The following is a 22,441-nucleotide window of genomic DNA, read 5'->3' as shown; positions in this document are numbered from 1 at the left end:
GGTCTTTTGGCGAGAAGGGCTGACCTTGACAGTCTTCTGTCAAGCCATAAAGGCTGGCAAGTTTAGCTGCACTTCCTCGCGACCTCTAAACCCCTGATACAACCTGGTCAAGTGGTCAGATAGAGCGATGTCAACGAGGCATCAAAGTGGCGGGGGAAGAGGGGGAGGGGGGAAAGAGCCTCCTTGAAACTCACTTGAATAGCTGCCTCTGGAAGCCCTATGGCTTTCGATTGATCGGCAAAGTAATCTATGGTTGTCTGAGCATTGTCGGACATGGCCTGATTCTTTTTCCTGATTGGCCATTGCAAAAAATTCAATGACCTCTTCCTTTTTTATCACATTGGGTGGTAACGGTGGTGGGAGTTTGGAAAGATTAATGGCACTGCGCTTGTTTCCCGATACAGGATCTGAAGTGGAGTTGGGGGGGCGTCTTGGTATCTTTGGTTATCACATCTGACGAGAGGGTAAGCTCGAGAGAAGAGTTAGTTCCAGCTTCGTCGACATCTACATCCGAGGCTACAATATCCTCGTTCAGGGCTTCCCGAGAATAATCGTTAGTAGCCTGACCAGAAGCTACTTTCTGTGGATTGCTAGGTTCGGAAACAGTGGCGTGGTGGCTGGTGTCCGCTCGATGTGTATCATGAGCTTGGTCATCCACCGAGGTTAATGAAAGCTCGCTAGATATCGGAGTGGTGAGTTTTGCTCTGGGATAAGTAAGGTGCTGTTGGATGATTCGGAAGATTTTAGGCCAGGTGAAACATGCGATATTTCTCGCTGATCATATGCTTGTATCACTTTACGGAGATTAGGCCATGCTTCTAACGCGAATAGCTTTTGAATCCAGGCTGTGACATCTTGAAGTGTGCCAGTTTTTTCACTTTCGATAAGCAATAAAGCTATATATTGCCGAAATGATTTTGCCATATCATTTTGCGATGACCGATAATCATCTTTTTCTTCAAAGAAACCATAATGTCTTGCCAAATACGAAATGGTCTTATTAGCTAGTAATATTTTTGTTACTACCTATAACATATCAGTGCTTATTTGTCAGCCAGCGGAAAAGACCTTTTAAGCAAATAGCATTGAGACTCACCTCTTGAGTTGCAACGTGATCTGAGTATCCTTTCAAGCATTCTTTTACACCTTCATAAGTCTTGAAGTAGTGCTCAACCGATTGCTCTTTGCTCTCCGCTGCCATTTGATCAATAAAGCTTTGATTTAGCTCTATCGTAGACATGCGATATAGAGGAGGCAACAAGGAAGGAATGAAAGGTGTTCCTATCTTTTTCCATTCTTCGAGCTCCTGATTCAATACAGACTCTTTGGGGTTCTTAGCCTTTGTAATGGTGTCGGTATCTACCTTAGGCGGATATGGAGATTTCTTACACGAAACTGTCGTGGTGGCTTTGTCAGATGAACGAGGTGTGTTTTTGGACGATGATCGAGTCGTTTTTGAACCGACTTTGGATTTGTATAAATCGCTTTCATCATAATTCTTTGCCCATTCCTTTGCACCTATAAATACTTCTTCACATATAAGGTTGGCTAGCCAAGTGGAGGTTTCGGGATCATCAACCCTTTGTACCATCATTCCGACTAGCGCTAAAAAAGCTTCATGGTAATGTTTCTGCTGCGAGCCATCCTTTTCAGGCGGGTTGATGTCATATGCTTTTGCGAAAGTTGAAGTCATTTGAATTGCTGTATGAAATCCCGTGATATACTATTTTTCCAATATTAGCATCATCACCAGCACAAAAGATTAAAAACGTCTTACCTTACGTGTTGTCACGTTTTGGCACAATGGAAAAATGAATTCGGATATCTTCGAGGAATACCACCCATACCCGATCTCCCTAAGACTGTCATATGACTTTGAGTCTGAATTGATCTTTCGTTGAAATTCTTGACGCACTTGTTTAGGCAAAGCTGGCAGTTTCGTCAAGTCAACAGGAACAGAAGGCTGAGTCCATGGTTTGATGACCTTTTGGGATACTAGCACTTCTGAGTTCTTAATAGCAGATGAGTTCCCTTTTTCCTTACTTGATTGCGATGATGAAATCATGTCCAGAACAGGTTCTGATTTTTTTGACGACTTTGGTTTTGCAGAACATGTATTTATTGGTTGAGATGACGAATGGGTCGGTAAGATATTTGAAAGAGTTTGTTCAACCTTCTCAAGAAGTTCTTCAAGCTCTCGCAGAGATTTTATGATGTCCAAGGACGGATCTATTGATCTGGTATCTTGCTTCGACTTTTCTCCAGGACCGGTGGGTGATAATTCGGGTACATTGTTGACTTTGGACAAATCTGAACCCGGTTGCTTTACGTTATCCGATATCGTTGCGATTGATAATCCATCCATATTTGGCCATACCTCCTTGGAGAACACCTTGGACAGCCATGGATCGAGTGAATCCTTGTTGTTCGATTCCACCAAATCCTGGATCAGCATGGCGATATAACACGAGAAACGCCTCGCAGATGTGATTTGATCATGTTCGGTCCCGTCTTCTTTGGTTGCAATGCCATAATGGCGAGCCAGATGCGATAAAGTCCGTTCAGATCGTATCAGGTCGAGAATATGCTACGACTGGTACATCAGCAAAAATGGCATTGTAACGGTACAGGAACATCATCACGACATACACTGGAGACTGCTTTATTAGCATTTTCTGCTTTGACATTACGTTGAAGAGGTTGACGTAAGCGAATCAATCCTTTATTATGATTTTTGACAAGCTCCTTGCCAGACATATTTCGCATGTAAACGATCTTCTTTGTCGATAAGGGTAATAGAGCGGGTAATGCTGTAGGGTTGAACGAAATCAATGGCGGTTCCCAATCATTATTTGGAGCCTTGTGGATGATTGAAGAGTTGGCAACTTCCTGTCGTAATCGGTTCTCTCGTAGTAATTTGGAAAATGTAATAGGCTGTAAAGGTTTTTTTTGAGGTATGGGTGGAGAAAATGGGGAAACAAAAAAGTTGAAGATTCTGGTAAAAATTGATGGATTTCCAGTTTTTGTGATTTCGTCCATTAGCTCAATGGGTTGCGCAAAAGGCTTCTCGCGCTCAATAAGTTTTTCTTTCAAAACTTGATTTTCTAAGCCGAGCTGATTCGGCACCCAAATATGACCTTCTGCTTCAATAGCTGACAGTTTAATTCCTCCGTACAGCAATTCTTGTTCCTCCAGATATTCTGTTAAGCCGTTCCATTTATCAATATTTAGGATCTGAACACCCCATTCTAAAATCTCTCTTTCATTCTCATGACTCCAAGCTTCTAGATAAAGTGCCCCCATCCAAGCCTCTAAAGCAGAACCTAAATCTCTAGTTCCAGTTAAAGCACCAGGTTTATCGCATTTATTTGCAATTTTATAAACTTTGGCTATTTCAGAAAAAGTCAAATTGGTAGTTAATTTTTGTCGGGCATCCTAGTACCGCCATTCATAGCATATCAGTTAGGAGTTTATCTGTTTGAATGAAACGAGGAATGAGCTTACACTAAGAGTCCTATTCGTACTACAACTATTCCACAAGCTTTTCATTGCAGCCAGCTCAAAGAGTCGATCTCCTAATAGAGCCAACTTGAGAAAATCAGGATTTGATTTATCCAATGCAGCACTTCTATACAGGTTATTCTGTATTTCCGGTAAAGGAGGTAAATCGACATCTGTTTTCAAGGAGATTTTGAATCTAGTAAAAGGTTTGTGAACTGGCTTCGGTTTGCGACCTTTGGTTTTCTTTGCCTTTTTACTTGCTTTTGAAGCATATTCGCGGCTACTTATGAGATTGATGGGACGAACAGCTGAATAACGTGATGTAGTGGACATGCGGTTTGTCCGATATGACAGACTGGCTAATTGTGTTTGCCGGCATGGCCAGATAGCACGCCCCTTGAGGCAGCCAATCAACAATGATGACCGAACTTTCATCATGGGTATATGGTGCTCATTTTTATGGGTATATCAACTATCTCAAATCGTCTACTAAAGACCTGTTATTTCTAGTTGATGATATAGCAAAGAGTGAATATAGCAGAACAATAAGATGGTTTCATCTATTATATTTCCATAAATCAGTCAAAGTGGAGGTCTACATAGTTTAACAGATATCCCCGTGAGCCTGACACATTCCCTCTTAAGGTATTATGAGGCTGATACTGGGATCTACCTCCTACAAAAACAGGCAGATACACATGGTGATACAGGTATGGTTTTATGCATAGAAATGCGGGAGAGGGTCGATACAACACACCCAAATTGACAACATCATGCATGAGGCACTATTTTTATTCGAACAACAACTATTTTCATCGATAAGTATCCTAAGTTCATCGAGTTACAGAGTCATAGTCTTCAGTTTTGATCATACCGCTTTGGCTTCAGCATTTCTAGCTCTTTTTCGATTCACATAACCTTCAATGTCCCAAAGTAATTTACCTGTACCTGTAGTCCATCTTCTTCTACTAATCCTTTGTTTATGTTTTATTTGGGATCCAACTTCTCCATCATCATCATCATCATCATCATCATCATTGGTATTATTGGTAGATGATTTTATTTTCCACCAATATTTCCTGTTTCTAGCAGCAATTTTCTTATTTGTTGTTGAATGATCATAATTCATATCATTCCTTTCTTGAATCAAATTAGATTGATAATCTTCTTCTTTCTTTTGTAATCTATAATCAATACCAATAATTGAAATTGTAGAGATTATTTCAAACATCAGAATAACTAAATTAATCATTGAAATTAATGATACTTTAGGTAATATATGACATGCTGACCATCTTAAATGATTTTCAAAATTCGGTACATCTAATGGTTTATATATGAATGATGATGGGCATTTTGGTACTTGATCTGCTACCACCAATAACATCAGAGTAGCTAAATCAACCAAAGGAGATTTAGCTAGATAATCATATTAAGGTAATCCGTATAAGGTATATGAGGGAAACCTCTGTTTCAAGAAAAGGAGCAAGAGATACTGACCTGCATGTGGAACAAGTGATAGAATCATGATGACTAGATGTAAACCTGATTGTAACCATGCTGACTCGCTTTACGAAAACGGGTTATTAGCATATCTAAACAATATGCTGGTTCTATTGACTTACACTGGTCGACATCTGATTAAACCTATCAGCTCTAGTACTATCTCTGGTAAGAGGTATATGCATTGTAAGATGACTGTTACTAGGGTGATGATCCACCTATGAGGGAAAACATTGTATGTAGTCAATTTAATGAATCAGTATAATACAGTATTACAATACATCAAGATTGACAACTTACAAAACCAAAGGCTGTATGAAATGCTTAACTAGCAAATACGGTATTAAAGCACTTAATACCAAATGACTTGCAAGTAAAAGTAAATGTATAATAGGCATTATAGGAGTAGGTAAATCTATATGAGTCGGAATTGAGATATTAAATTTACTTGATGTTGAAGTAAGGGGTATTTTTGCTGCTCTAATGTGATCTTGTATAAATTGTTTAGGAGTTTTAGGAGTTTTAGGTATCTTGTTAAAGTAAATTCGATTATCATTCTCTCCTCTTCCTTCTTCTTCTTCAGCTTCTTCGATATCATATTCGCTTTGTTTCTGGGTTTTATCGATTCCATCCCTTGTTTCCATATCGAACTTCCCTATTTGATCTTCACTCTTCGGGCCGTAGAACCTATCGTCTCTACCTTCCGTAATGGGATCTTCAGCTTTGTATGCGCTGATATTAGACATAGGTGAACCAATTGGACTTGAGGAAAAGTCAATTACCTTGGAAGCATGATCAACCAATGTAGATCCTTCATCTCCATAATCAGTCAAATCGGAAGTAGACCGAAAAGAATGTAAGGATGATTTTGAGTTTGACTTTGAATTTGGTAATAAAGGTGGTAATTGTAAGTTCTGTATTGTGGTAGAAGGTGAAGTAACTGTAATGTCACCTATACCATTTTGTTTCGTAGTGGAACTGGGAGCTGCAGAGTTTGATGTATCTGTAGTGGATGAATGATCGTGACTTTGATTATGTGTATGGATTGGTTGATCTCCATCATCTTGATTATCTCCCATCTCGAAAATGCAGATAGATACCTTGTTCACTATATGGTGAGATGGTTTCAAGATCAAAGATAACAATACTTGTCGGGATCAGTAATGTTGTTGTTGTTGAGACAGATACAGAAATATCCTAATTTGTTTTATAATTTTCATCCCTTTTCATGCGCTATTAGTATTTGACCATGACCTTCCTTTATGCTAGATGACTGATTTCAGCTGTCTGAGCATAAATCAAAGGAACAAAGGATAACATGCCAAGACATATGTCAGTGAAAAGATATCAATAATACCTATCGCTGTTGATTTAGATTACTATCACTCGAATTCCACTCTTACCGTGCTGACCTATGCAGTAGCTCACGATTATGTACATACATGTATGCTTTTCAACAGACATCTATGACCTGTATTATACTTGCTCTACCTGAATTACCTAAATGGAAATCCTGAACCTTCACCTAAAGTGAAATCATCCCAAAACCCTTTCAAATCGAAATCGAAATTTGTATCAAAATCAAATAATCCTTCTTGATTTTGATTCTGACTTGAAATATGTTGATTATGTTGATTTTGACCTAGCTGATTTACATTACCTCCCATTTGACCAGCTAAGTTATTTAGTAAACTCTGTTGATGTTGTTGATGTTGTGTTATATTTGCGTTTGTAGCCCCTAAACCTAAGCCTAAATTTGCCATGTAATCTACTCCACCACCTGTATTATTTTGATTTGGTACAATTGGATTCGATGATGAGGACGCTTGGTTATTTTGTTGCTGATTGTTGTTGTTATGTAAATGTGATGTGTTAGGATCATGAGGTAGAAAGTTGAACTCAAATGGAGGTAATGTGAACGGTGCAGATTGTGTGTCCATTGTTTCAGCAGGTAAGGTCCAGGGTAATGGTGTAGGTTCAGAATGTGGATGTGTATGTTGATGATTCGAATTTGTTGGTGCAGGTGTATTAGATGATGTCGGTTCAGGTGATGGAAATCGCGATGGTACCGCCTATTTACGATTATCGTTAGTTTTCAAGCGAGTTTTCTTTAGAAAAGTTATGTGGTTTGACTTACACTAGCATCGGATAATTGCTCCAATTTTTTAGATAGCATTCTTAACATGTGTCCGTATTTGTTGGCGGGGTGATCTTTATCAGGACAGGCCAGTACCAAGGCAGCGCAGACATGATCAACCAATTCTCGAATTCTAAAATCGCGAAGAGTGGTTAGCTATGATTCTTTAGATTATACCGCATATATAGGCAGTTTGAGACATACCTAGTAACGTCTTTACCAGTGACAGCACCTGAATAACTACTTTTCAAAGCAAACACAGCAGCATAAGAGATGTTGATCAAGTATCTCGAGGGTAAGAAACGTAGAGAGCCCATATGTGAAAGTCGTAGTGCTATTGCCATGATTTCGTTTGCTGACCCTATCGATTCGTAGATGTATATCGCATCTGGTGAAGTCGCGGAACCTATGTATAGGATGTTAAAGCAGAAATAAGTAATTGCTATGATGTGAAATCATAGCATCTGTGATTTACTCACCTCGAGGAAACAGCTGAACAGACTGCCTGCCACCATCTCTACCCGCTTGAGCTTCTGCTTCAGCACGCCATTGTGCTCTTTTCACATGAGCTGAATAACCGAATGAAGAGACATACAGTCTAGAAATGTCAGAATCAGCTTGTGCTCCTCGACAATGATGATCTCTTAGAGTGAACTTGCACCTACCTGACAAACTGATAAGTCATCCAACTCAATTCGTGTAATGTCTGATTTGACCACTTTTTAGGCTTCCAAATGAGCTTATAACTATCGAGAGCTATATCGGTGAAGGTTGACGTTATCAGGGTTAGTCTATGGTTCAACCTGAGTTGCACAGAGGCGAAGGGATTGAGCGACATACCTCTTCTGAAGTGATCCAAGAATAAGAAATATTCTCCTTGTCTGACTAAAACAGCTGTTCTAGATTTACTTGGATATAAAATATCATGCGCATTAGTCATAATTTGAGTTAATTCAACTAAAGCTTGCATCAAAGAAGCTGAATCATCATGTGTTCTACCTTCAGGATTATTCTCGTCATTTTCATTATTTGTTCCAGGTGATAATTGTAATGGAAAATTTATTCTTGCAGCAGTTTCACCGGTTTGTGAAATATGTGAATATCCAACAAAACATAATGATGGTCCTCTTGACCAAAATGCTAATCCTGTTCGAAGACGTATATATTCAAAAACAATCAATGTTAGCCTAACCCATATTTATCAGAACATTCAGCACCTCAACTTATCTATTGTACGATCGTATAAATAACACCAAGTCCACACACTCCGTATCCTTTCAACATCAGGGTTTCGTTCGTCCTCGTTGATCTCAAGTGCAATTTGATCCACTAAAAATCCACATACGTTAGATCAGTTCCGACCAAATGATCCAAACAAGTGGATACGCATTGAATGGGAGAGATTCATGACTTACATCCTAAACGATATGCAGCTCTAATGGCTAAACCAGTCAAACTCCAACTTATTCTATTATCTGTACCATGTTCACCTGCAGTTTCTGTACCCGGACCAGCTAACATATCTAAACTTGATTGTTTTGGTGGTGTAGCTTTTTCTCTTGGTAAATGTTCAGCTAATAGTAAAACCCCTTCAACAAATCCTACACTACCAGGTAAACCAGCGAAAGAATAATCTGACATAACTTCTCTTAAAATTGGCCATGTTTTATCATGAATTTCTTTATATTTTAAATCAACTGGATGTCTTGATGCAACGGCAACAATACAAGTTAATAAAAAAGGATCATTATGAGCTAAATCTAATAACTGTTCTCGATTACGCGGTATACGTGCTGTCTGAAATATCGGCTATAAGGAATTTCATGGCAATTAGCATATTTTTTTTTTTCAAGCATTACTCATGATTAGGGCAGAGACTATATGATTACTTACCAGAGAGGGATGATGAAATTTGAAGAAAATATTGACTAATTCTTGTAAAGTGTTTTCATCTAAAATACCAATTTTGATCAAATGAAATTCTTCTAATTCTCTTACAGGAGAAGATTCTTCAGAGATATTCCATGAAACTCTTTTAGTCTCACCGTCCATCGGTGCACTATTATTATGATGATGATGTTTGTTTGGTTTGGAATGATCTAATTCACCATTCTCATCCGTTGCTGCATTTGCTAAAATTTCCAATGCATCCATTTCGTTTGATAAACTTGCATTAACAATTTGCCTTGTACCTTCAGGTTCAGTGGTTCTCCTTTTCTTTGTTGATCTATATCCAGGTGAGTGTCCTGATGTTGACGCTATAGATGATTCACCTATGGATCCAGGTGTAGTCATATCTGGATTCTGTTGTGGGGTCAGACCTGTATGCTGTTGCTGTTGCTGTTGCTGTTGCTGTTGCTGTGGTTGCTGCTGTAGTGGTTGTTGTGGAGGTGGTGGAGCTGATGTTGACGGTGGTGGTAGCATTTGATGTGAGTTTGGACTTGGACCCATGTTGGAATTGATTCTACTTGGTCCAGCTTGAGGTTGCTGCTGCTGCTGCTGCTGCGGCGGCGGCGGCTGGGATTGTGTGTAATGACTTGCATTGTTGTCAGACCACCTGGGATGTTGCGAGTATGTTTCCCTAATTCGATCATCCGTTACACCAGTCGGCATGATATGAGGGAAAGATGAACCGCTGTTCCATTCATTTAGATTAGGTTTATTGTCTAATGGAGTTGAAGTCGAAGGGGTTGAATTTTGATTAGTCATCATTGATGTTGATCCGGTTGAAGAAGGTCCATGAGCGGGATACACTTCAGCTAATGTATTATCTACTGATGCTTCGCGTATGGCATTGTCTGTTGCTGTCGAAGTTTTCCTTCGTCGTTTCTGCATATAGCACGAGTCAAGTAAGTGAGATATAAGTCCTGCGTTACATCAACATTAACTCACACTAGGTAAAAATACACAATCCCTCTGTTCTCTTCTACATCTTGAACAAGGTGGTTCAGAAGGTGCATTCACATCTCCCAAATCACATTTTGCCTTTCTCAAACGACAGTGCACCTTTGAGAGTAAGTGTGGTCAGATTGTCATCAAACAATGTATTCGATGAGATGGTAACTGTTGCTGATGACGATGATAGACGGTAAACTTACACAAGCACGATAACCTCTTTTAGGTACAGTTCCCTCTTTCTCATCTTTCTTCTTCTTGTTATCCGTCAATGTAGAAGATGAAGCTACATTACTAGTACCTGATGAGCTTCCTATTCCACTAGAGCCAGGCTGAGTTTGAGGAGGTAGACCAGATACTCCTGGAATCATATTGTTCTAATGCAAACGATTGCTGGTTTTGTTGATCCTTTGATGAATGAACCGTGTACAATGATCTATACTAAAGTGGGGAGATAGCCGCTCTTCAATATGTTCAACGCCTTTACTTGTGATATTTTACGGTGTAAGGATGGGTGTTGTTGATCAACTCGGATATTTTTGGTATTTGTAATTGACGTTGGTTGATACCTTTTATCTTCTGATTGTCAATGGTAATCATAAAATAGATGAGTTCTCGTGACTGATTGATAAAGGTAATATGCAGGTTACTATATCAAACGTTGCTTTCGATTCGATTATCGAGACTGTTCATTCCTCATTTTCATTTACTCAAGGTTGTATTTCATAATTTTCGGTGATTTATGGTATTTAGTTGAATGAGTAGTTATCGTTGTGTATTGATGAAAAAGTTGAAGTCGGCGGCAATCTCGGTCGGTACGGATCCCACAATTTAGTTTGACCAATAATGCGTCGATCGCGAGAGTATGACAAGTAGCGTGCTTGCTAGGTAAGATTTTACTGATAGTCACAGACTCCATCAACTTGATTGCATGGATACAGACACTGTACATCTCAACTCCCAACATTGATTAATGTACTGTAATTCGCTATTACGGAGTCCGGTACGACAGAGCGAGATGGGAGGGTACCCCTTATGCGATACCACGCGGGGCCAAATGAAAGACTATGACCAAAACAAATTAAAAAAAAAAAGAAAATGGTAACCCTCCTCCCTCGCCTTTCTTTTCAGCCAGAGATTCGCATTCCTTTCACACTTTCCCCGAAATCCGAGGTAGTCTTCAACGTATAAGATACATGAATTCTGTTATTCTGTACATAAAATACTGCATTTTTGATGGAAAAGAACAAGGTTTCTCGCCAAAAAGTAATTGCGCGTCAACTTAAGGTGGAGATATTCATATTGATATGTATATAGGTTTCTCATTTTACAGGTCAGATTCAGGGGTTTAGTACTTAAAGGACGGTAAATAGCGGATGAAGCGCCGTTGGTATAAGCCGGACCGGATTTAGCCGTGTCCTTGTATCGGATTAGCGTCTATTCGTGTATTGTTGCATTTATTGCATTTATTACGAGAAGTGAGAGAAGCATACACAACTACTACTATTATCATGTATCATTCAACTAATAGAGTGGGGAAATTTCAGATTATATTTATTTGATCATTTAACTTCACTTTCATCTTTCTATCATATTTTACTTTAAATCAAAAACAGATTTTTGTGAGTACCCAAATGCAAGTGCTCTCCTTCATAGTCCATTAATAGCTAACAAGCTTCCTCTTTAGCAGACTTGTAGACCTTGTTCTTCCTCTCTCCAAACACCTTCTTACAACTTTTTTTCAAAATGTCCGCTTCTAGATTATGGGCCAATGGTGTCTCAGTACCACTTGTCACAGCTATGAACGCTGATGAATCAATCAATTACGATGCTCTCGCTAAACAAACTGTAAGATTAGCTAAAGCTGGTATGGGTATCGTTTTACTCGGTACAAACGGTGAAGGTGAGTTGAATTTTGCCAGGTCTTATAACTTGAGGCGCTCAACTGACTAAAATTATCATTTCTTTCCAGCTTCTCACCTTTCACCAGAAGAAAGAAAGAAAGCTACTGTCGTTGTAAGAGAAGCTCTTGATAAAAATGGATTCAAAGATGCTCCTCTTCTTGTTGGTACAGGAAGTGAGTTGAAACCCCTCTAGTTCAATTCCTCGCCCGCGGAAGCGGATATAACAGGAGTGGTATGCAGTTTTGAGCTGACATCTGCCCAACCTTCTTAGGTGGATCTGCTGAAACTACCATTACCGTCACCAAAGAAGCTGCTGAAGCCGGTGCTACACACGCTATCGTCATCACCCCAGGTTACTTCTCTTTCGCTATGGGTAGAGACAGAAAAGCTATCAAAGACTTCTTCTACAAAGTATTCGATAACTCTCCTATCCCAATCATGATCTACAACTTCCCGTAAGTGGAATAAGTCTCCACTATCTAATCTGCCAATAATATATGAACACGTCAATATGAAGAATATAGCTAATATCATATTAACATTCTCAGAGGTGCCGCTGCCGGTATCGATCTCAACTCAGATGAAATCAACGAACTCGCCAACCACCCTAACTGTTTCGGTGTCAAACTCACTTGTGCCATGATTGGTAAAGGTCACAGAATCGCTCAATACACCCAATCCGAAGAATTTGTTGCCAAACGATCTCAAGCTCTTAAAGCACAAACTGTAACAGGTCAATTCCAAGTTTTACCTGGTTTCTCCGAATCTACCCTTCCAGCTCTCCTTTCTCGACATACCGGGTAAGTCAACATACTATGTATCAATGATGTAAGCTAATAGATATAACTGAACTTAGTTGTATCACTGGTACCGGTAATGCCATCCCTAAAACAATCCGAAATTTATACGAAAAATCACTCGCTGGTCTTCAAGGAGATGCTAAAGCTCTTGCTGAAGCTTTAGAACTCCAAGATAGAGTCGCTGCTGCTGATTGGGCTATTGTTAAAGCTGGTATTCCAGGAACTGTAAGTTCGACAAATTCCTATTCTTGATGATCTTCCACATCTTTCTCCTATTACCATTCTTTGCTCCTCGTGTTGTAGGGCGTTCATTAGCTGACCTTCCATACTTTTTAGAAATACTTCCTTGATCACTACGTAGAAAAAGGATGGGGTGGACCAGCTAGATTACCAATTGGTGGACTTACCGATGACGTCAAGAAATTGATCGAAGTTGACCTTAAAGAAGCTTGGGAATACGAACAAACTTTATAAAAAGGATTAACAGATTTGAGCATGATCGATTTACTCTTCCGGGCTAAGTACATGTATAGGTAGTTCTACATATAGGAATGTATTCTTATCAAAGCAGTGCAAATACCATATCGCCAATCAACCGATACTGATAGATAGATATAGCGGAGTTGCTGGAGAACCAAGTTTGGATTCTGCTTTTCTCACTTACACGTCATACTGAATATTAGAGGACATCTTATGCGGAATTTACTGATCGAATTCTGACATCATAGCTCGATCATTCTAGCTTGACTACATTGGTCCTTTTTCTATCTCCTTTCACAATTTGACTGGATTCGAGGCAACGCTCAGCTAAATCATGGGAATATGGGAACCTTCTTCTCTCTCACCATTCCTAACTTATCAAAGGATCTTATCAACTTAACTTTTGAGGTGATCGAGAGTTAAATTGGATGTCAACGGAGAAAATATGGACAACCGTATGATAATGTCTTATCGCACCTTTAATTCGTAAAAACAAAGACGTCATCTAGCTAATTCCGACTTGTAGGTGAGGTCTTGGCACTTAGAGCTACCGACTAAGAATCATTAACCTATACCTGAACTCAACAACTATATATAGGACACCAATGGTACTCCTTAATAATAACCTATCAGAACCATCAAAAATCCCAAAGTACTTCTGTTGAATACCTTCCATCCTTTCCCACTTCCCCTCTGTTCATTTGATCATTATTCTTGAAAGTCTTTTTTTTCTTCCTTAAGACTTTTGACTGTAGCAAGTATATAAAAGAGAATAAGAACGCAACAAAACCAAATTACGACAATCGATTGGAATGACCGATTACAATTCGAATATGAGTTTCGATCAAGACGAAAGTGCATTTGTAACTGACAGCGAAAGTGACCTTGAAAGTGATTACGATTTCGATACAGAATTTGGTAAGAAGAGGGTTCCTGGATTAACTAGACAAGACTCACTTTTACATAGAAGAATAAAGAGGGAACAGAGATATTCCGGAGGAGGAGGATTGAGTTCCAATTCTTTTGACAATGTGAATAGTATTACCAAAGGACGAATTGATCCTAATTCAATTTCACTTCAAGATCCTGCATTGAAATCATATTTTGATAAAAATCCACGTATGTTAGTCTCAGATACAGAAGAAGATACAGGAGAAGAAGAAAATAATACGAATCAAACTCGTTTAACCTTGGAACGACAGAATTCGAAAAATATTCAAGATAGATCAGCTCTGTATGATGGTTTTAGAGACAAATCAAATGTTTTGACAGGAGTCGATTATAAAAGTCAATTTGATCCACATAGAGCAAAAAGGGAATGGAAGAGAAAGTTGAAAAGATCAAAAGCTTCAAAAAGTTCAGAAAATAATGATGATGACAATACCAATTCTAGTCCAAGATCATCGGTCTCATCGTCATCGACATCGTCCGCATCATCATCTGATCCATTAGCACCTTTTGATCACTCCGATAAAACTGCGAAATTACAATTACAGTTGGAAAGAACAAAATCTCTCGAAGATTATGAAACAGAGATTTTAGAAGGAATGGAAAATAAATTGCCCACTTCTGCATGGTAAAGAATCTCCCTAATAGTGGAACTCTCAAGACTGAAAGACGGAAGGTCACGCAGTGGAACAGATCCAGCTATGTTTTGAGAAGATTTCTCAGCTAAACATTTGCACAAACGGTATGGTAGTTTTGTGAATATACTGTATAACATATCGATTTTATGCATTTCGTGAAATTTACGCATCTCAGACTATCAATCAATAAATTATGTATTGAAAATTATGTATGATTCAGCACGAGCAGGCATTTTCAGTGGTACTGTACATCATCTCTAAGCAAACGCCGAGAAAGTCGAATCAGGAAATCAGAGGCAAATGGATGAGGAAACCCAACTAATTGTTAAATATTGATCTTCTGTTATAATGTCTACTGTATTTGCAGTTCTGCAATGCATCTGACACATCAAACATCGTTGAATGATAGTTGTAATATGTATCTAGAAAGTGCGACTATGTGATATTACTTGAGTAAGATACATATAGACTTGTTGTTTAATCTTATTCCTCCCATTCAATATTGACACGACACTCTAGTGATTCCCTCTGGAAGATGAAGGTCCAGTTTCAGCTTGTGATGATTCTGCGGTGTATCTTGAGGCTCCACTGTCACGCATAGTAGATTGTTGTTCCGTTCTTTTGATCATCCATTTTGAAGCTTCTTCTGCGATAGATGTCGCAACTTCAATCGCGTGGTCTTTTTTCAACATTGGATACATTTTTTGAACCACATGTAAAGGTGTTAGATTAGCTTGGAACTGTCGAGTATTTGCAGTATCAATAGAATTAGTTTCTCCAGTGGTGAGGAGATCTTCCAAAAGACTTGGTTGAAATTCGTAAACTAAATCGGTACGCTGAACAAATCTTGCTCGACGAAGGCTTCCACATTCATCATCATCAAATACATTTTCTGAATAAATATAATCTCCAAAATCCCTTAGGAATCTTTCTCTGAAGGGCTCTTCCGAACCAGTTTTATATACTTTCACCGAAATACTTCTATGAAGCGGTCCGTTTTCACATGTAAATCTTTCGTCTAAAGGAGGTATTTCCTTATCAGGTGGTGGTAAACCCATTTCTGCATTAGTCGAATTCTTCTGAAAGAGTGGTGCACCGAGCATCTTGTAATGTTGCGTTATTATTGTTCATATTGCTGAATTGATATAGGTTATATGGTCAAGAAAAAGTAGAGATGTTGGATTTCAAACAGAATACGAGATTCAAAATGCACATTATATATAGCAGTAATGTCATAGCGGTACTCGTACTGTTGGACATATCATTTGGTAGTGATCCTTTGAGAATACTGAATCACCACCTTCGTCAAGGTGAGACATTCAGATAATACTTTTCCTTTCTTACCTTGAAACCACTTAGGCCTATTTGGCGTCATCGGATAGAGGAAGACCATGACGCAATGTTGCATCTCAACGATCATGACGAATTAGAGTGAAAGCAATAAAGGAAAGATAGAGAGGTCGCATAAAGGACGATTTTATATGGTCAGACTTCTTAAAGTGGGGGAAAGGAAGTCTTTCCCATTCCCAATCCTCAGCATGATTCGAAATCATGTAATTACACATTTTGCACATCAATGAACACCCACTCGTTGTCTTTGCCTTCTAATTCAGCTTCCAAAAACTGACTTCTGTTTCACGCTTGACAAAAGACATCATAGGCAATATCGATGTCATCCAAATATCATTACTACGTTTCAGCTCGTAAACCTGGACGAGTACCTTAAGCTCAAACTCCAATGACTGACTCTACTCCTAAAAACTGCAAGACGACCATACAAGTACATATACGTATTTCAGTCTCCACATTCCTCCGTATCATCGACTGGCTGGAGGTTAATCCCAGTTCTTTGACCCCGCATCAATGAAGAGGAACTCATGACTGATATCAAACCAGTCAATAGCCTGTCGTTGGATTTCACTTGAGATCACTTGTTTAGCTCCTTCACCCAAAATCGAGTAAACGGTATTTACGACTTCGGGAATTGTTAAATCAGATAAATATTGATTTATGTTCTGTGACAAGTTGTACCTGCGAAATCTTGCAGTATTGAGTGAATATCTGAAAACTGATTTTCCATAGATTGAACCTGTTGAATCACCCGTACTATTAATAATCTCTGGAATCTCAATATCTATGGTTGTTGTTGTCGCCTGACCATATTGATTGCTAATGCTGGTGCTAGAATCCATGAAAGCATTGACATTAATTTCTATTTGTCTTTCCCCAATTGCATCATTTCTGCTTCTAACAGTTTCAGATGGTGAAGAAAAGATATCTTCAGGGTAAAAAACATTGGTTCTTTCTGCCAACGGAAGTAGAGTTTGATTAGAGGATGATGAATGAACATGTGACGAATTAGCTGTGGCATTATTAGCACGTCGTCTAGATAATCTGGCTAGGTATGAGTAGTACGGATAAGATCCATTGGCTGACGAATTTGTGGTGCCATCAGGAACTGCCATATCTATACTACTGTTGTAGGAGAATAATTGAATTAATGTGGGCCTGAGGAAAGTATAGTTAAAGTGATTTTTGCCATTTTGTTCCCCTTATATGCATACTGTTTACCAGCCAATAGCTGCTTCGCAAAGCTTAGGGTGGACTTCTGAGGTATAAAGGAAGTCAGTTCATTGATTGGGCAGTAGTACAGAGTATCTTTGTTATAGTGATAGCCTTGCTCGAAGTAATTTTGATTTGACCGTGCACCAAGAAAAGATAGCAAAGCATGCATCATGATGAAATCCGTACATACAGTACAGAATAGTCAGTTGGCTAATCAATGTACGATTGTTTCTGTGGCCTATCTCACACAAGTCAGATTCTGGTATTGAACCATTTAGAAGCCTTTTCAGTGATGTTACTAGGAACACCCATGATTGTCTTATGATCTAAATCTGGATAAACAGTTTGGACAACTTCTAAAGGAGTTAAATCATACATGAATTGTCTTTTACCATCTTCACTTGCTTGAAAACTACTACTACTGTCATTTTCAGGATGATTGACATATTTGGAAAGTCTTGTCTTATCGATCAAATAATTTAACGTGGTTTTTATACCTTCCTCTTCTTCAAAAGTTATACTAAATTTCTCTTCCTCGTCCTTTTCATTTGGTCCATTTTTCATAGAGTAGCCATCATATATGAAAATGGAAAATACTCTATCTTTCTCAGTAGCTTTTGGTTCAGTCAACATCCTTCTAGATAATGGATACATCTTAGGTAGCAATCCTGGCAAAGCCCATTCATCGTTTTCTGGATTATCATCTCTGACAGCCGCTGAAGTTGTCATTTCTGTAGATGCGGATGAGGGTTCACGTTTCAAAGTTGATTTTCGAACACGCTTAGTAGTTGATGGACCTGAGTTGGCCGAAGTAACGCTTTCATCTGATGGATATCGTCTGTAAAGCTGCAAAGATCGATCGGTGTTACTCATAACTATTGCCAAGTGAGGTTAGTGGTGGATTAAATGTTGTTGAAGATGAGTTGTTTTGATCAAATATGAACACAATTCGACGGTTTATATATCTCGACATGGGAAATATGATTACAGTACACATCATACGTAGTCCTATGTGGTTCACTCGAGAATCTATAGGATACTGTAGTAAAGTAAAAAAGGATCTCTGAATAATACCGTTAGAAGTCGAAGATCCATTCAGCTCAAATGCTTCATAACCTCCCTTTGACCTTTCCCCTTACGGAATAAATACAGTGCAATTCAGTCATTACTAATCCCTTGTGGGATGAAAGGGCAAAACTGTGCGATACACAACATCTGTGACTATGTAGAGATGACGAAGAACGACAGGACTTGAAAAGTAAGGTGGGGAAAAAGATCTGTTTCTGCCTTCTTTCGAAGTCAAAGCGACAAAGCATTTACAGTAGAGTGGTTGCATATGCGACTCCGATGTACAATACGTTAGATTCTATGTTGTGGCTAGTCGACCATTGCTTTTACCCATCTGTTCGACCGCCTTCTAATCTAATGTTATTTAGGAGACAAATTACATCAACAACATCGAAGTCAAGCCCAATACAATTCCAACAGTCTGACCCGTAAATCTGTATCTCAAATTTGCACTTGACTTCTTACGCGTACCATCTTGACCATTATCCGGATTAGAATTTTGACTAACTTCCAAAGAATTTGGTATTTGTTGATTATCTACATCATCCCAATTGATATTACCTGGATTACTTGAATCATTTGGACAATCATTTTTTAAATGTGATCCAAATTGGTTGGTTGTATCTTTCCCTCTAATTTCTGGTATGGTATATTGACTGTGAGCGATTAGATATACTGATCAGTCAGGTTACATCATTTGGGAAATAGAATAATAGATAAGGTAGAAAGATTCCAAAAACTTACGCAGCTTTGAAAATCTCATACATACATCCACTACATTTAGCAGGTTTAAAAACTGAATCTATGAATTGATCTAAATTTGTTCCTGTAACTAACGAATCGAAGAAGTTATTATTATTCGCATCATTTGTCGTATTCAATACTGAAGGCAGACATAATTCTGAAGTACCGTTACTGCATGTGTACAGATCAAAGATTGTACATCAGCTGATAGGTACAGAATCCTGCGGATGTCAATCGAAAGAGAATAAACGCAACTTACAAATAAACTTGACAGGCAACAGTTCTATAACCACCATTATATTTATCTATAACGGTATTCAAAACATTTATTAAACCATTTTGAGAATCACAATTTTGTGAAATATCTGATTTTGCTTGATTTAAATCATCTTGATTACATTGTGATTTACATACATTACTTAAATATCCATCTAATTGATTAGAAAATGTTAAACCTTCTTCACCGTTAACATTTGGATTTGATATTAAAGAAGCTAAATCAGTTAATCCTAAACAATCACCTAAAGGTGAATAAGTTAAATTTACTAATGTAATTAAACATGACATTGATGAAATTTGTGCTGATTGTAAAGTTTTTAGAAATGATACTTCTTCATTATCCCCATTGGTAGTACTTGCAGAAGATTTCTTAGAAGATGATGATGATGATGATGATGAAGAAGAAGAGGACGAAGAGGAAGATGAGGAATCATCAGAGAATAAACTTGGCATAGCTGATACGGTGAATAAGAATGGTAAGAAGAGGATAATTATACGTTGAAAGATCATTTTGATTTTGCCTGTTGGTATTTCTGGATTTAGTATGAATCAGCTTTTGGTGTCTTTTCTTGATGATTGAACTTGCGGAGGTTGTGTTATTTTAGGACCACTGGGTGATTTGAGGAAGATAAATTTGTGTGTCTTTAGGTAAGATTGAAAAGAGTGTGTTTGATTATTCTATTTTTATATTCTATTTTTACTATTATACTAGCTATGTACTTTTTGGCTTTTTTTCTTGTTTCTGATTTTCTGGTTTTTTTGCGAGTCCTGAAACTAAAATAAAAAAAGAGATGAATAATCCTTGCACCTCGACGTTCTTATACCATACTACAGTCGGTAGCATTAGTCAACAATGCTAATCAGCGATATATTTGCCTTGCTTATGAAACGACGTTGGTTGTAACGGTTATAATGGATAGGACAGCTAATACATTAGTAGATAGGAGTGGATCTCAAAGGGAGGTACGGGATTGTTTAAAAGGATGTGTACTTGCCTGACACGTTTGATGGCGCAAAACTACCTTACATATCCCATCAACAAACCGGTCTGGTGATACTCAAGATCTACGATGAACAAAAGGTTAGCCTTTAGCTGGTCGCGCTACTTCCCGTGGATGATTTAAGACTGTACGTAAGTTGCCCAGACAAGTGTTGAGACAACGTAGAACGATATTAAATCTGTGCTTTTTAGGTTAACCACCTTTGTCTCCGATAATACTAACAAAGGATATCAAGTGCATGTGTTCTATCAAGTCCCTTTGTCATAAGCGATGTATATACAGGAAATATGATGCAGCGAAAAAAGATAAGAGTAGACGATCCGGGTGTGATTCTGTCAATAGTGAGGAAGGGACATGGTGATTAAGTGATGTTGGCTATGGCCCTATATTACAACTTTGAGTGAGGAGCCGATTTGGGTATATGATATCTGTAGATAACGGTTCATCAATAAGCGATATCAGGAGTCAAGATGTGAAAAATACTCACCTATGCGAAACGATGACCGACATTCCTCTATTTACCGGAAAAACTTCCAGTGGAGACTGCTCCTCCAGAAGCTCTGCTCAACCTTTCTTCTGTGGCTCTGATTTGGGCTTCTAAAGCTGCTAATTCAGACTCCAAGTGGGGGAGTTGTGAACGTCTATATGACATACGGGGGTGCGGTAAGGTGATAGATAATGTGAGTGAAAAGGTAATGTTGATATCAAAAGAAGACCATAGATATATTAGTGTTAAGCGCAAAGACCAGGATATGATTATTAACGATGTTGATCATGGGGACATACCGTTTATCAACCTTTTCTTGTAACTCTTTTACAGCTTCTTCAGGTTGAGGTTGACCTTCATTCACTTTACTAGTAGTGACATCGCTAAGAATATCCCAATCACCTAAACCTGAGCTGGTATTGCCATTGCTCAGACCACTAGATACATTTGGTCTATTGCCTGTTATAGGATTGTAAGATGACTTCAATGCTGTTGGAGTAGGTAAATAATGTGCAGGTGAAGTTTGTTGAGGAGATTGTTGCTGATTACTGGTAGTCTTTGGTCCCATCACGGCGTCCATTAACGATGATACTGAATTATTTCTATGTGGGAATTGTGGTAAACCTAAATTCATACCAGGTATATTTGGATTGGTATGTGTTCGTGAAGGTGGAAATGCAGTTGAGGATGACGATGTATTGTTAGAGTTATATGTGGATATGTTGGAGGTTGATCTAAGAGATTGAAGATGACGGTTTGTCTGTTAGCAAATGTGAACAATCCTCTCACTGCGGAACAAAGGGAGGTATATGGTTTTAGGGTGTTCAGAAGTTCGCTAACGATTTGAGGAAGATACGTTTACAAGACGAGAGTTAAGTCTTACCCAGATACACCATTGACAGAAGACCCACTAACTACCTTTGAGGGGTCCATCTTCGTCGAACGATACTTTCGTGACTAAGTTCGGACACAAAGGATCTCAGGTCTGCTCTGTGAAAGTGGGTTGATCTCACGAAAGCGATGCTATGCTATGTTGAATATGCTGATTGTAAGACACAAAGAACGAACGCATTTAAATATCAGGCTGTTCTAAATATGATAAAACTCCCGCACAGAGCTTTGTATCTTGCATTAATATATTAATATTTCACATCAGAATATAGTAACTAGTAAATGCAGTGACCCCTCTCTTTCTTGGCTTCAAGCTAAAACGCGTCATGCTTAAACTTTGTAGTACCAACTATATATTGCTAACCTCCACTTTAATCTGAAACACGTGAGCTATCAAACAGCTATAAATTACCCAAACAAGGAATCCCAGTTGCCAAAGATGCCTCAAACGGGGAATTAAGCGGTAAAATATGAAACGTCTTTCATCGAATTAAGATTGATTTACTTACCCCTTGATAACGATAAAAATGATCCAGTCAACCCACCATCATACCTTTAACAAACATCATCTCGCTTGATCGCTTAAAATGATCCATAGAA

General features: G+C 38.5%; 9 protein-coding genes across 9 annotated transcripts; 2 read left to right on the top strand and 7 right to left on the bottom strand.

Annotated features, from left to right (window-relative positions):
- Positions 1–663: 663 nt before the first annotated feature.
- Positions 664–3,834, bottom strand: L201_006754 (uncharacterized protein; the record flags this gene model as incomplete). Its single annotated transcript, XM_066222472.1, has 5 exons — positions 664–1,026; positions 1,097–1,723; positions 1,916–2,587; positions 2,650–3,435; positions 3,505–3,834. The coding sequence occupies 5 exons, from the start codon at positions 3,832–3,834 to the stop codon at positions 664–666; spliced, it is 2,778 nt and encodes a 925-aa protein (XP_066078569.1).
- Positions 3,835–4,369: 535 nt separating this feature from the next.
- Positions 4,370–6,083, bottom strand: L201_006753 (uncharacterized protein; the record flags this gene model as incomplete). The annotated part of the gene is made up of 4 exons (XM_066222471.1): positions 4,370–4,896; positions 5,002–5,069; positions 5,127–5,222; positions 5,305–6,083. 4 exons carry the CDS (start codon positions 6,081–6,083, stop codon positions 4,370–4,372), a joined length of 1,470 nt encoding a protein of 489 aa, XP_066078568.1.
- Positions 6,084–6,500: 417 nt separating this feature from the next.
- L201_006752 (uncharacterized protein) lies at positions 6,501–10,407 on the bottom strand (the record flags this gene model as incomplete). Its single annotated transcript, XM_066222470.1, has 11 exons — positions 6,501–7,076; positions 7,142–7,274; positions 7,346–7,547; positions 7,621–7,739; positions 7,807–7,897; positions 7,982–8,287; positions 8,408–8,470; positions 8,557–8,950; positions 9,035–9,970; positions 10,034–10,147; positions 10,240–10,407. 11 exons carry the CDS (start codon positions 10,405–10,407, stop codon positions 6,501–6,503), a joined length of 3,102 nt encoding a protein of 1,033 aa, XP_066078567.1.
- A 1,375-nt stretch (positions 10,408–11,782) lies between these two features.
- Positions 11,783–13,214, top strand: L201_006751 (uncharacterized protein; the record flags this gene model as incomplete). The annotated part of the gene is made up of 6 exons (XM_066222469.1): positions 11,783–11,939; positions 12,009–12,113; positions 12,212–12,395; positions 12,489–12,740; positions 12,797–12,965; positions 13,077–13,214. 6 exons carry the CDS (start codon positions 11,783–11,785, stop codon positions 13,212–13,214), a joined length of 1,005 nt encoding a protein of 334 aa, XP_066078566.1.
- Positions 13,215–14,053: 839 nt separating this feature from the next.
- L201_006750 (uncharacterized protein) lies at positions 14,054–14,800 on the top strand (the record flags this gene model as incomplete). Its single annotated transcript, XM_066222468.1, has 1 exon — positions 14,054–14,800. One exon carries the CDS (start codon positions 14,054–14,056, stop codon positions 14,798–14,800), a length of 747 nt encoding a protein of 248 aa, XP_066078565.1.
- A 521-nt stretch (positions 14,801–15,321) lies between these two features.
- L201_006749 (uncharacterized protein) lies at positions 15,322–15,909 on the bottom strand (the record flags this gene model as incomplete). The annotated part of the gene is made up of 1 exon (XM_066222467.1): positions 15,322–15,909. One exon carries the CDS (start codon positions 15,907–15,909, stop codon positions 15,322–15,324), a length of 588 nt encoding a protein of 195 aa, XP_066078564.1.
- Positions 15,910–16,641: 732 nt separating this feature from the next.
- L201_006748 (uncharacterized protein) lies at positions 16,642–17,271 on the bottom strand (the record flags this gene model as incomplete). Its single annotated transcript, XM_066222466.1, has 1 exon — positions 16,642–17,271. One exon carries the CDS (start codon positions 17,269–17,271, stop codon positions 16,642–16,644), a length of 630 nt encoding a protein of 209 aa, XP_066078563.1.
- A 352-nt stretch (positions 17,272–17,623) lies between these two features.
- L201_006747 (uncharacterized protein) lies at positions 17,624–19,972 on the bottom strand (the record flags this gene model as incomplete). The annotated part of the gene is made up of 4 exons (XM_066222465.1): positions 17,624–18,246; positions 18,911–19,095; positions 19,184–19,354; positions 19,443–19,972. The coding sequence occupies 4 exons, from the start codon at positions 19,970–19,972 to the stop codon at positions 17,624–17,626; spliced, it is 1,509 nt and encodes a 502-aa protein (XP_066078562.1).
- A 1,005-nt stretch (positions 19,973–20,977) lies between these two features.
- L201_006746 (uncharacterized protein) lies at positions 20,978–21,883 on the bottom strand (the record flags this gene model as incomplete). The annotated part of the gene is made up of 3 exons (XM_066222464.1): positions 20,978–21,104; positions 21,250–21,684; positions 21,834–21,883. 3 exons carry the CDS (start codon positions 21,881–21,883, stop codon positions 20,978–20,980), a joined length of 612 nt encoding a protein of 203 aa, XP_066078561.1.
- Positions 21,884–22,441: the final 558 nt, after the last annotated feature.

This window comes from Kwoniella dendrophila, chromosome 9, assembly GCF_036810415.1.
Source record: "Kwoniella dendrophila CBS 6074 chromosome 9, complete sequence".
In the NCBI taxonomy this organism is placed as follows: Eukaryota; Fungi; Basidiomycota; class Tremellomycetes; order Tremellales; family Cryptococcaceae; genus Kwoniella; species Kwoniella dendrophila.
The sequence above is the reverse complement of the archived record's forward strand: the minus strand, read 5'-3'. Positions and strand labels throughout refer to the sequence as shown.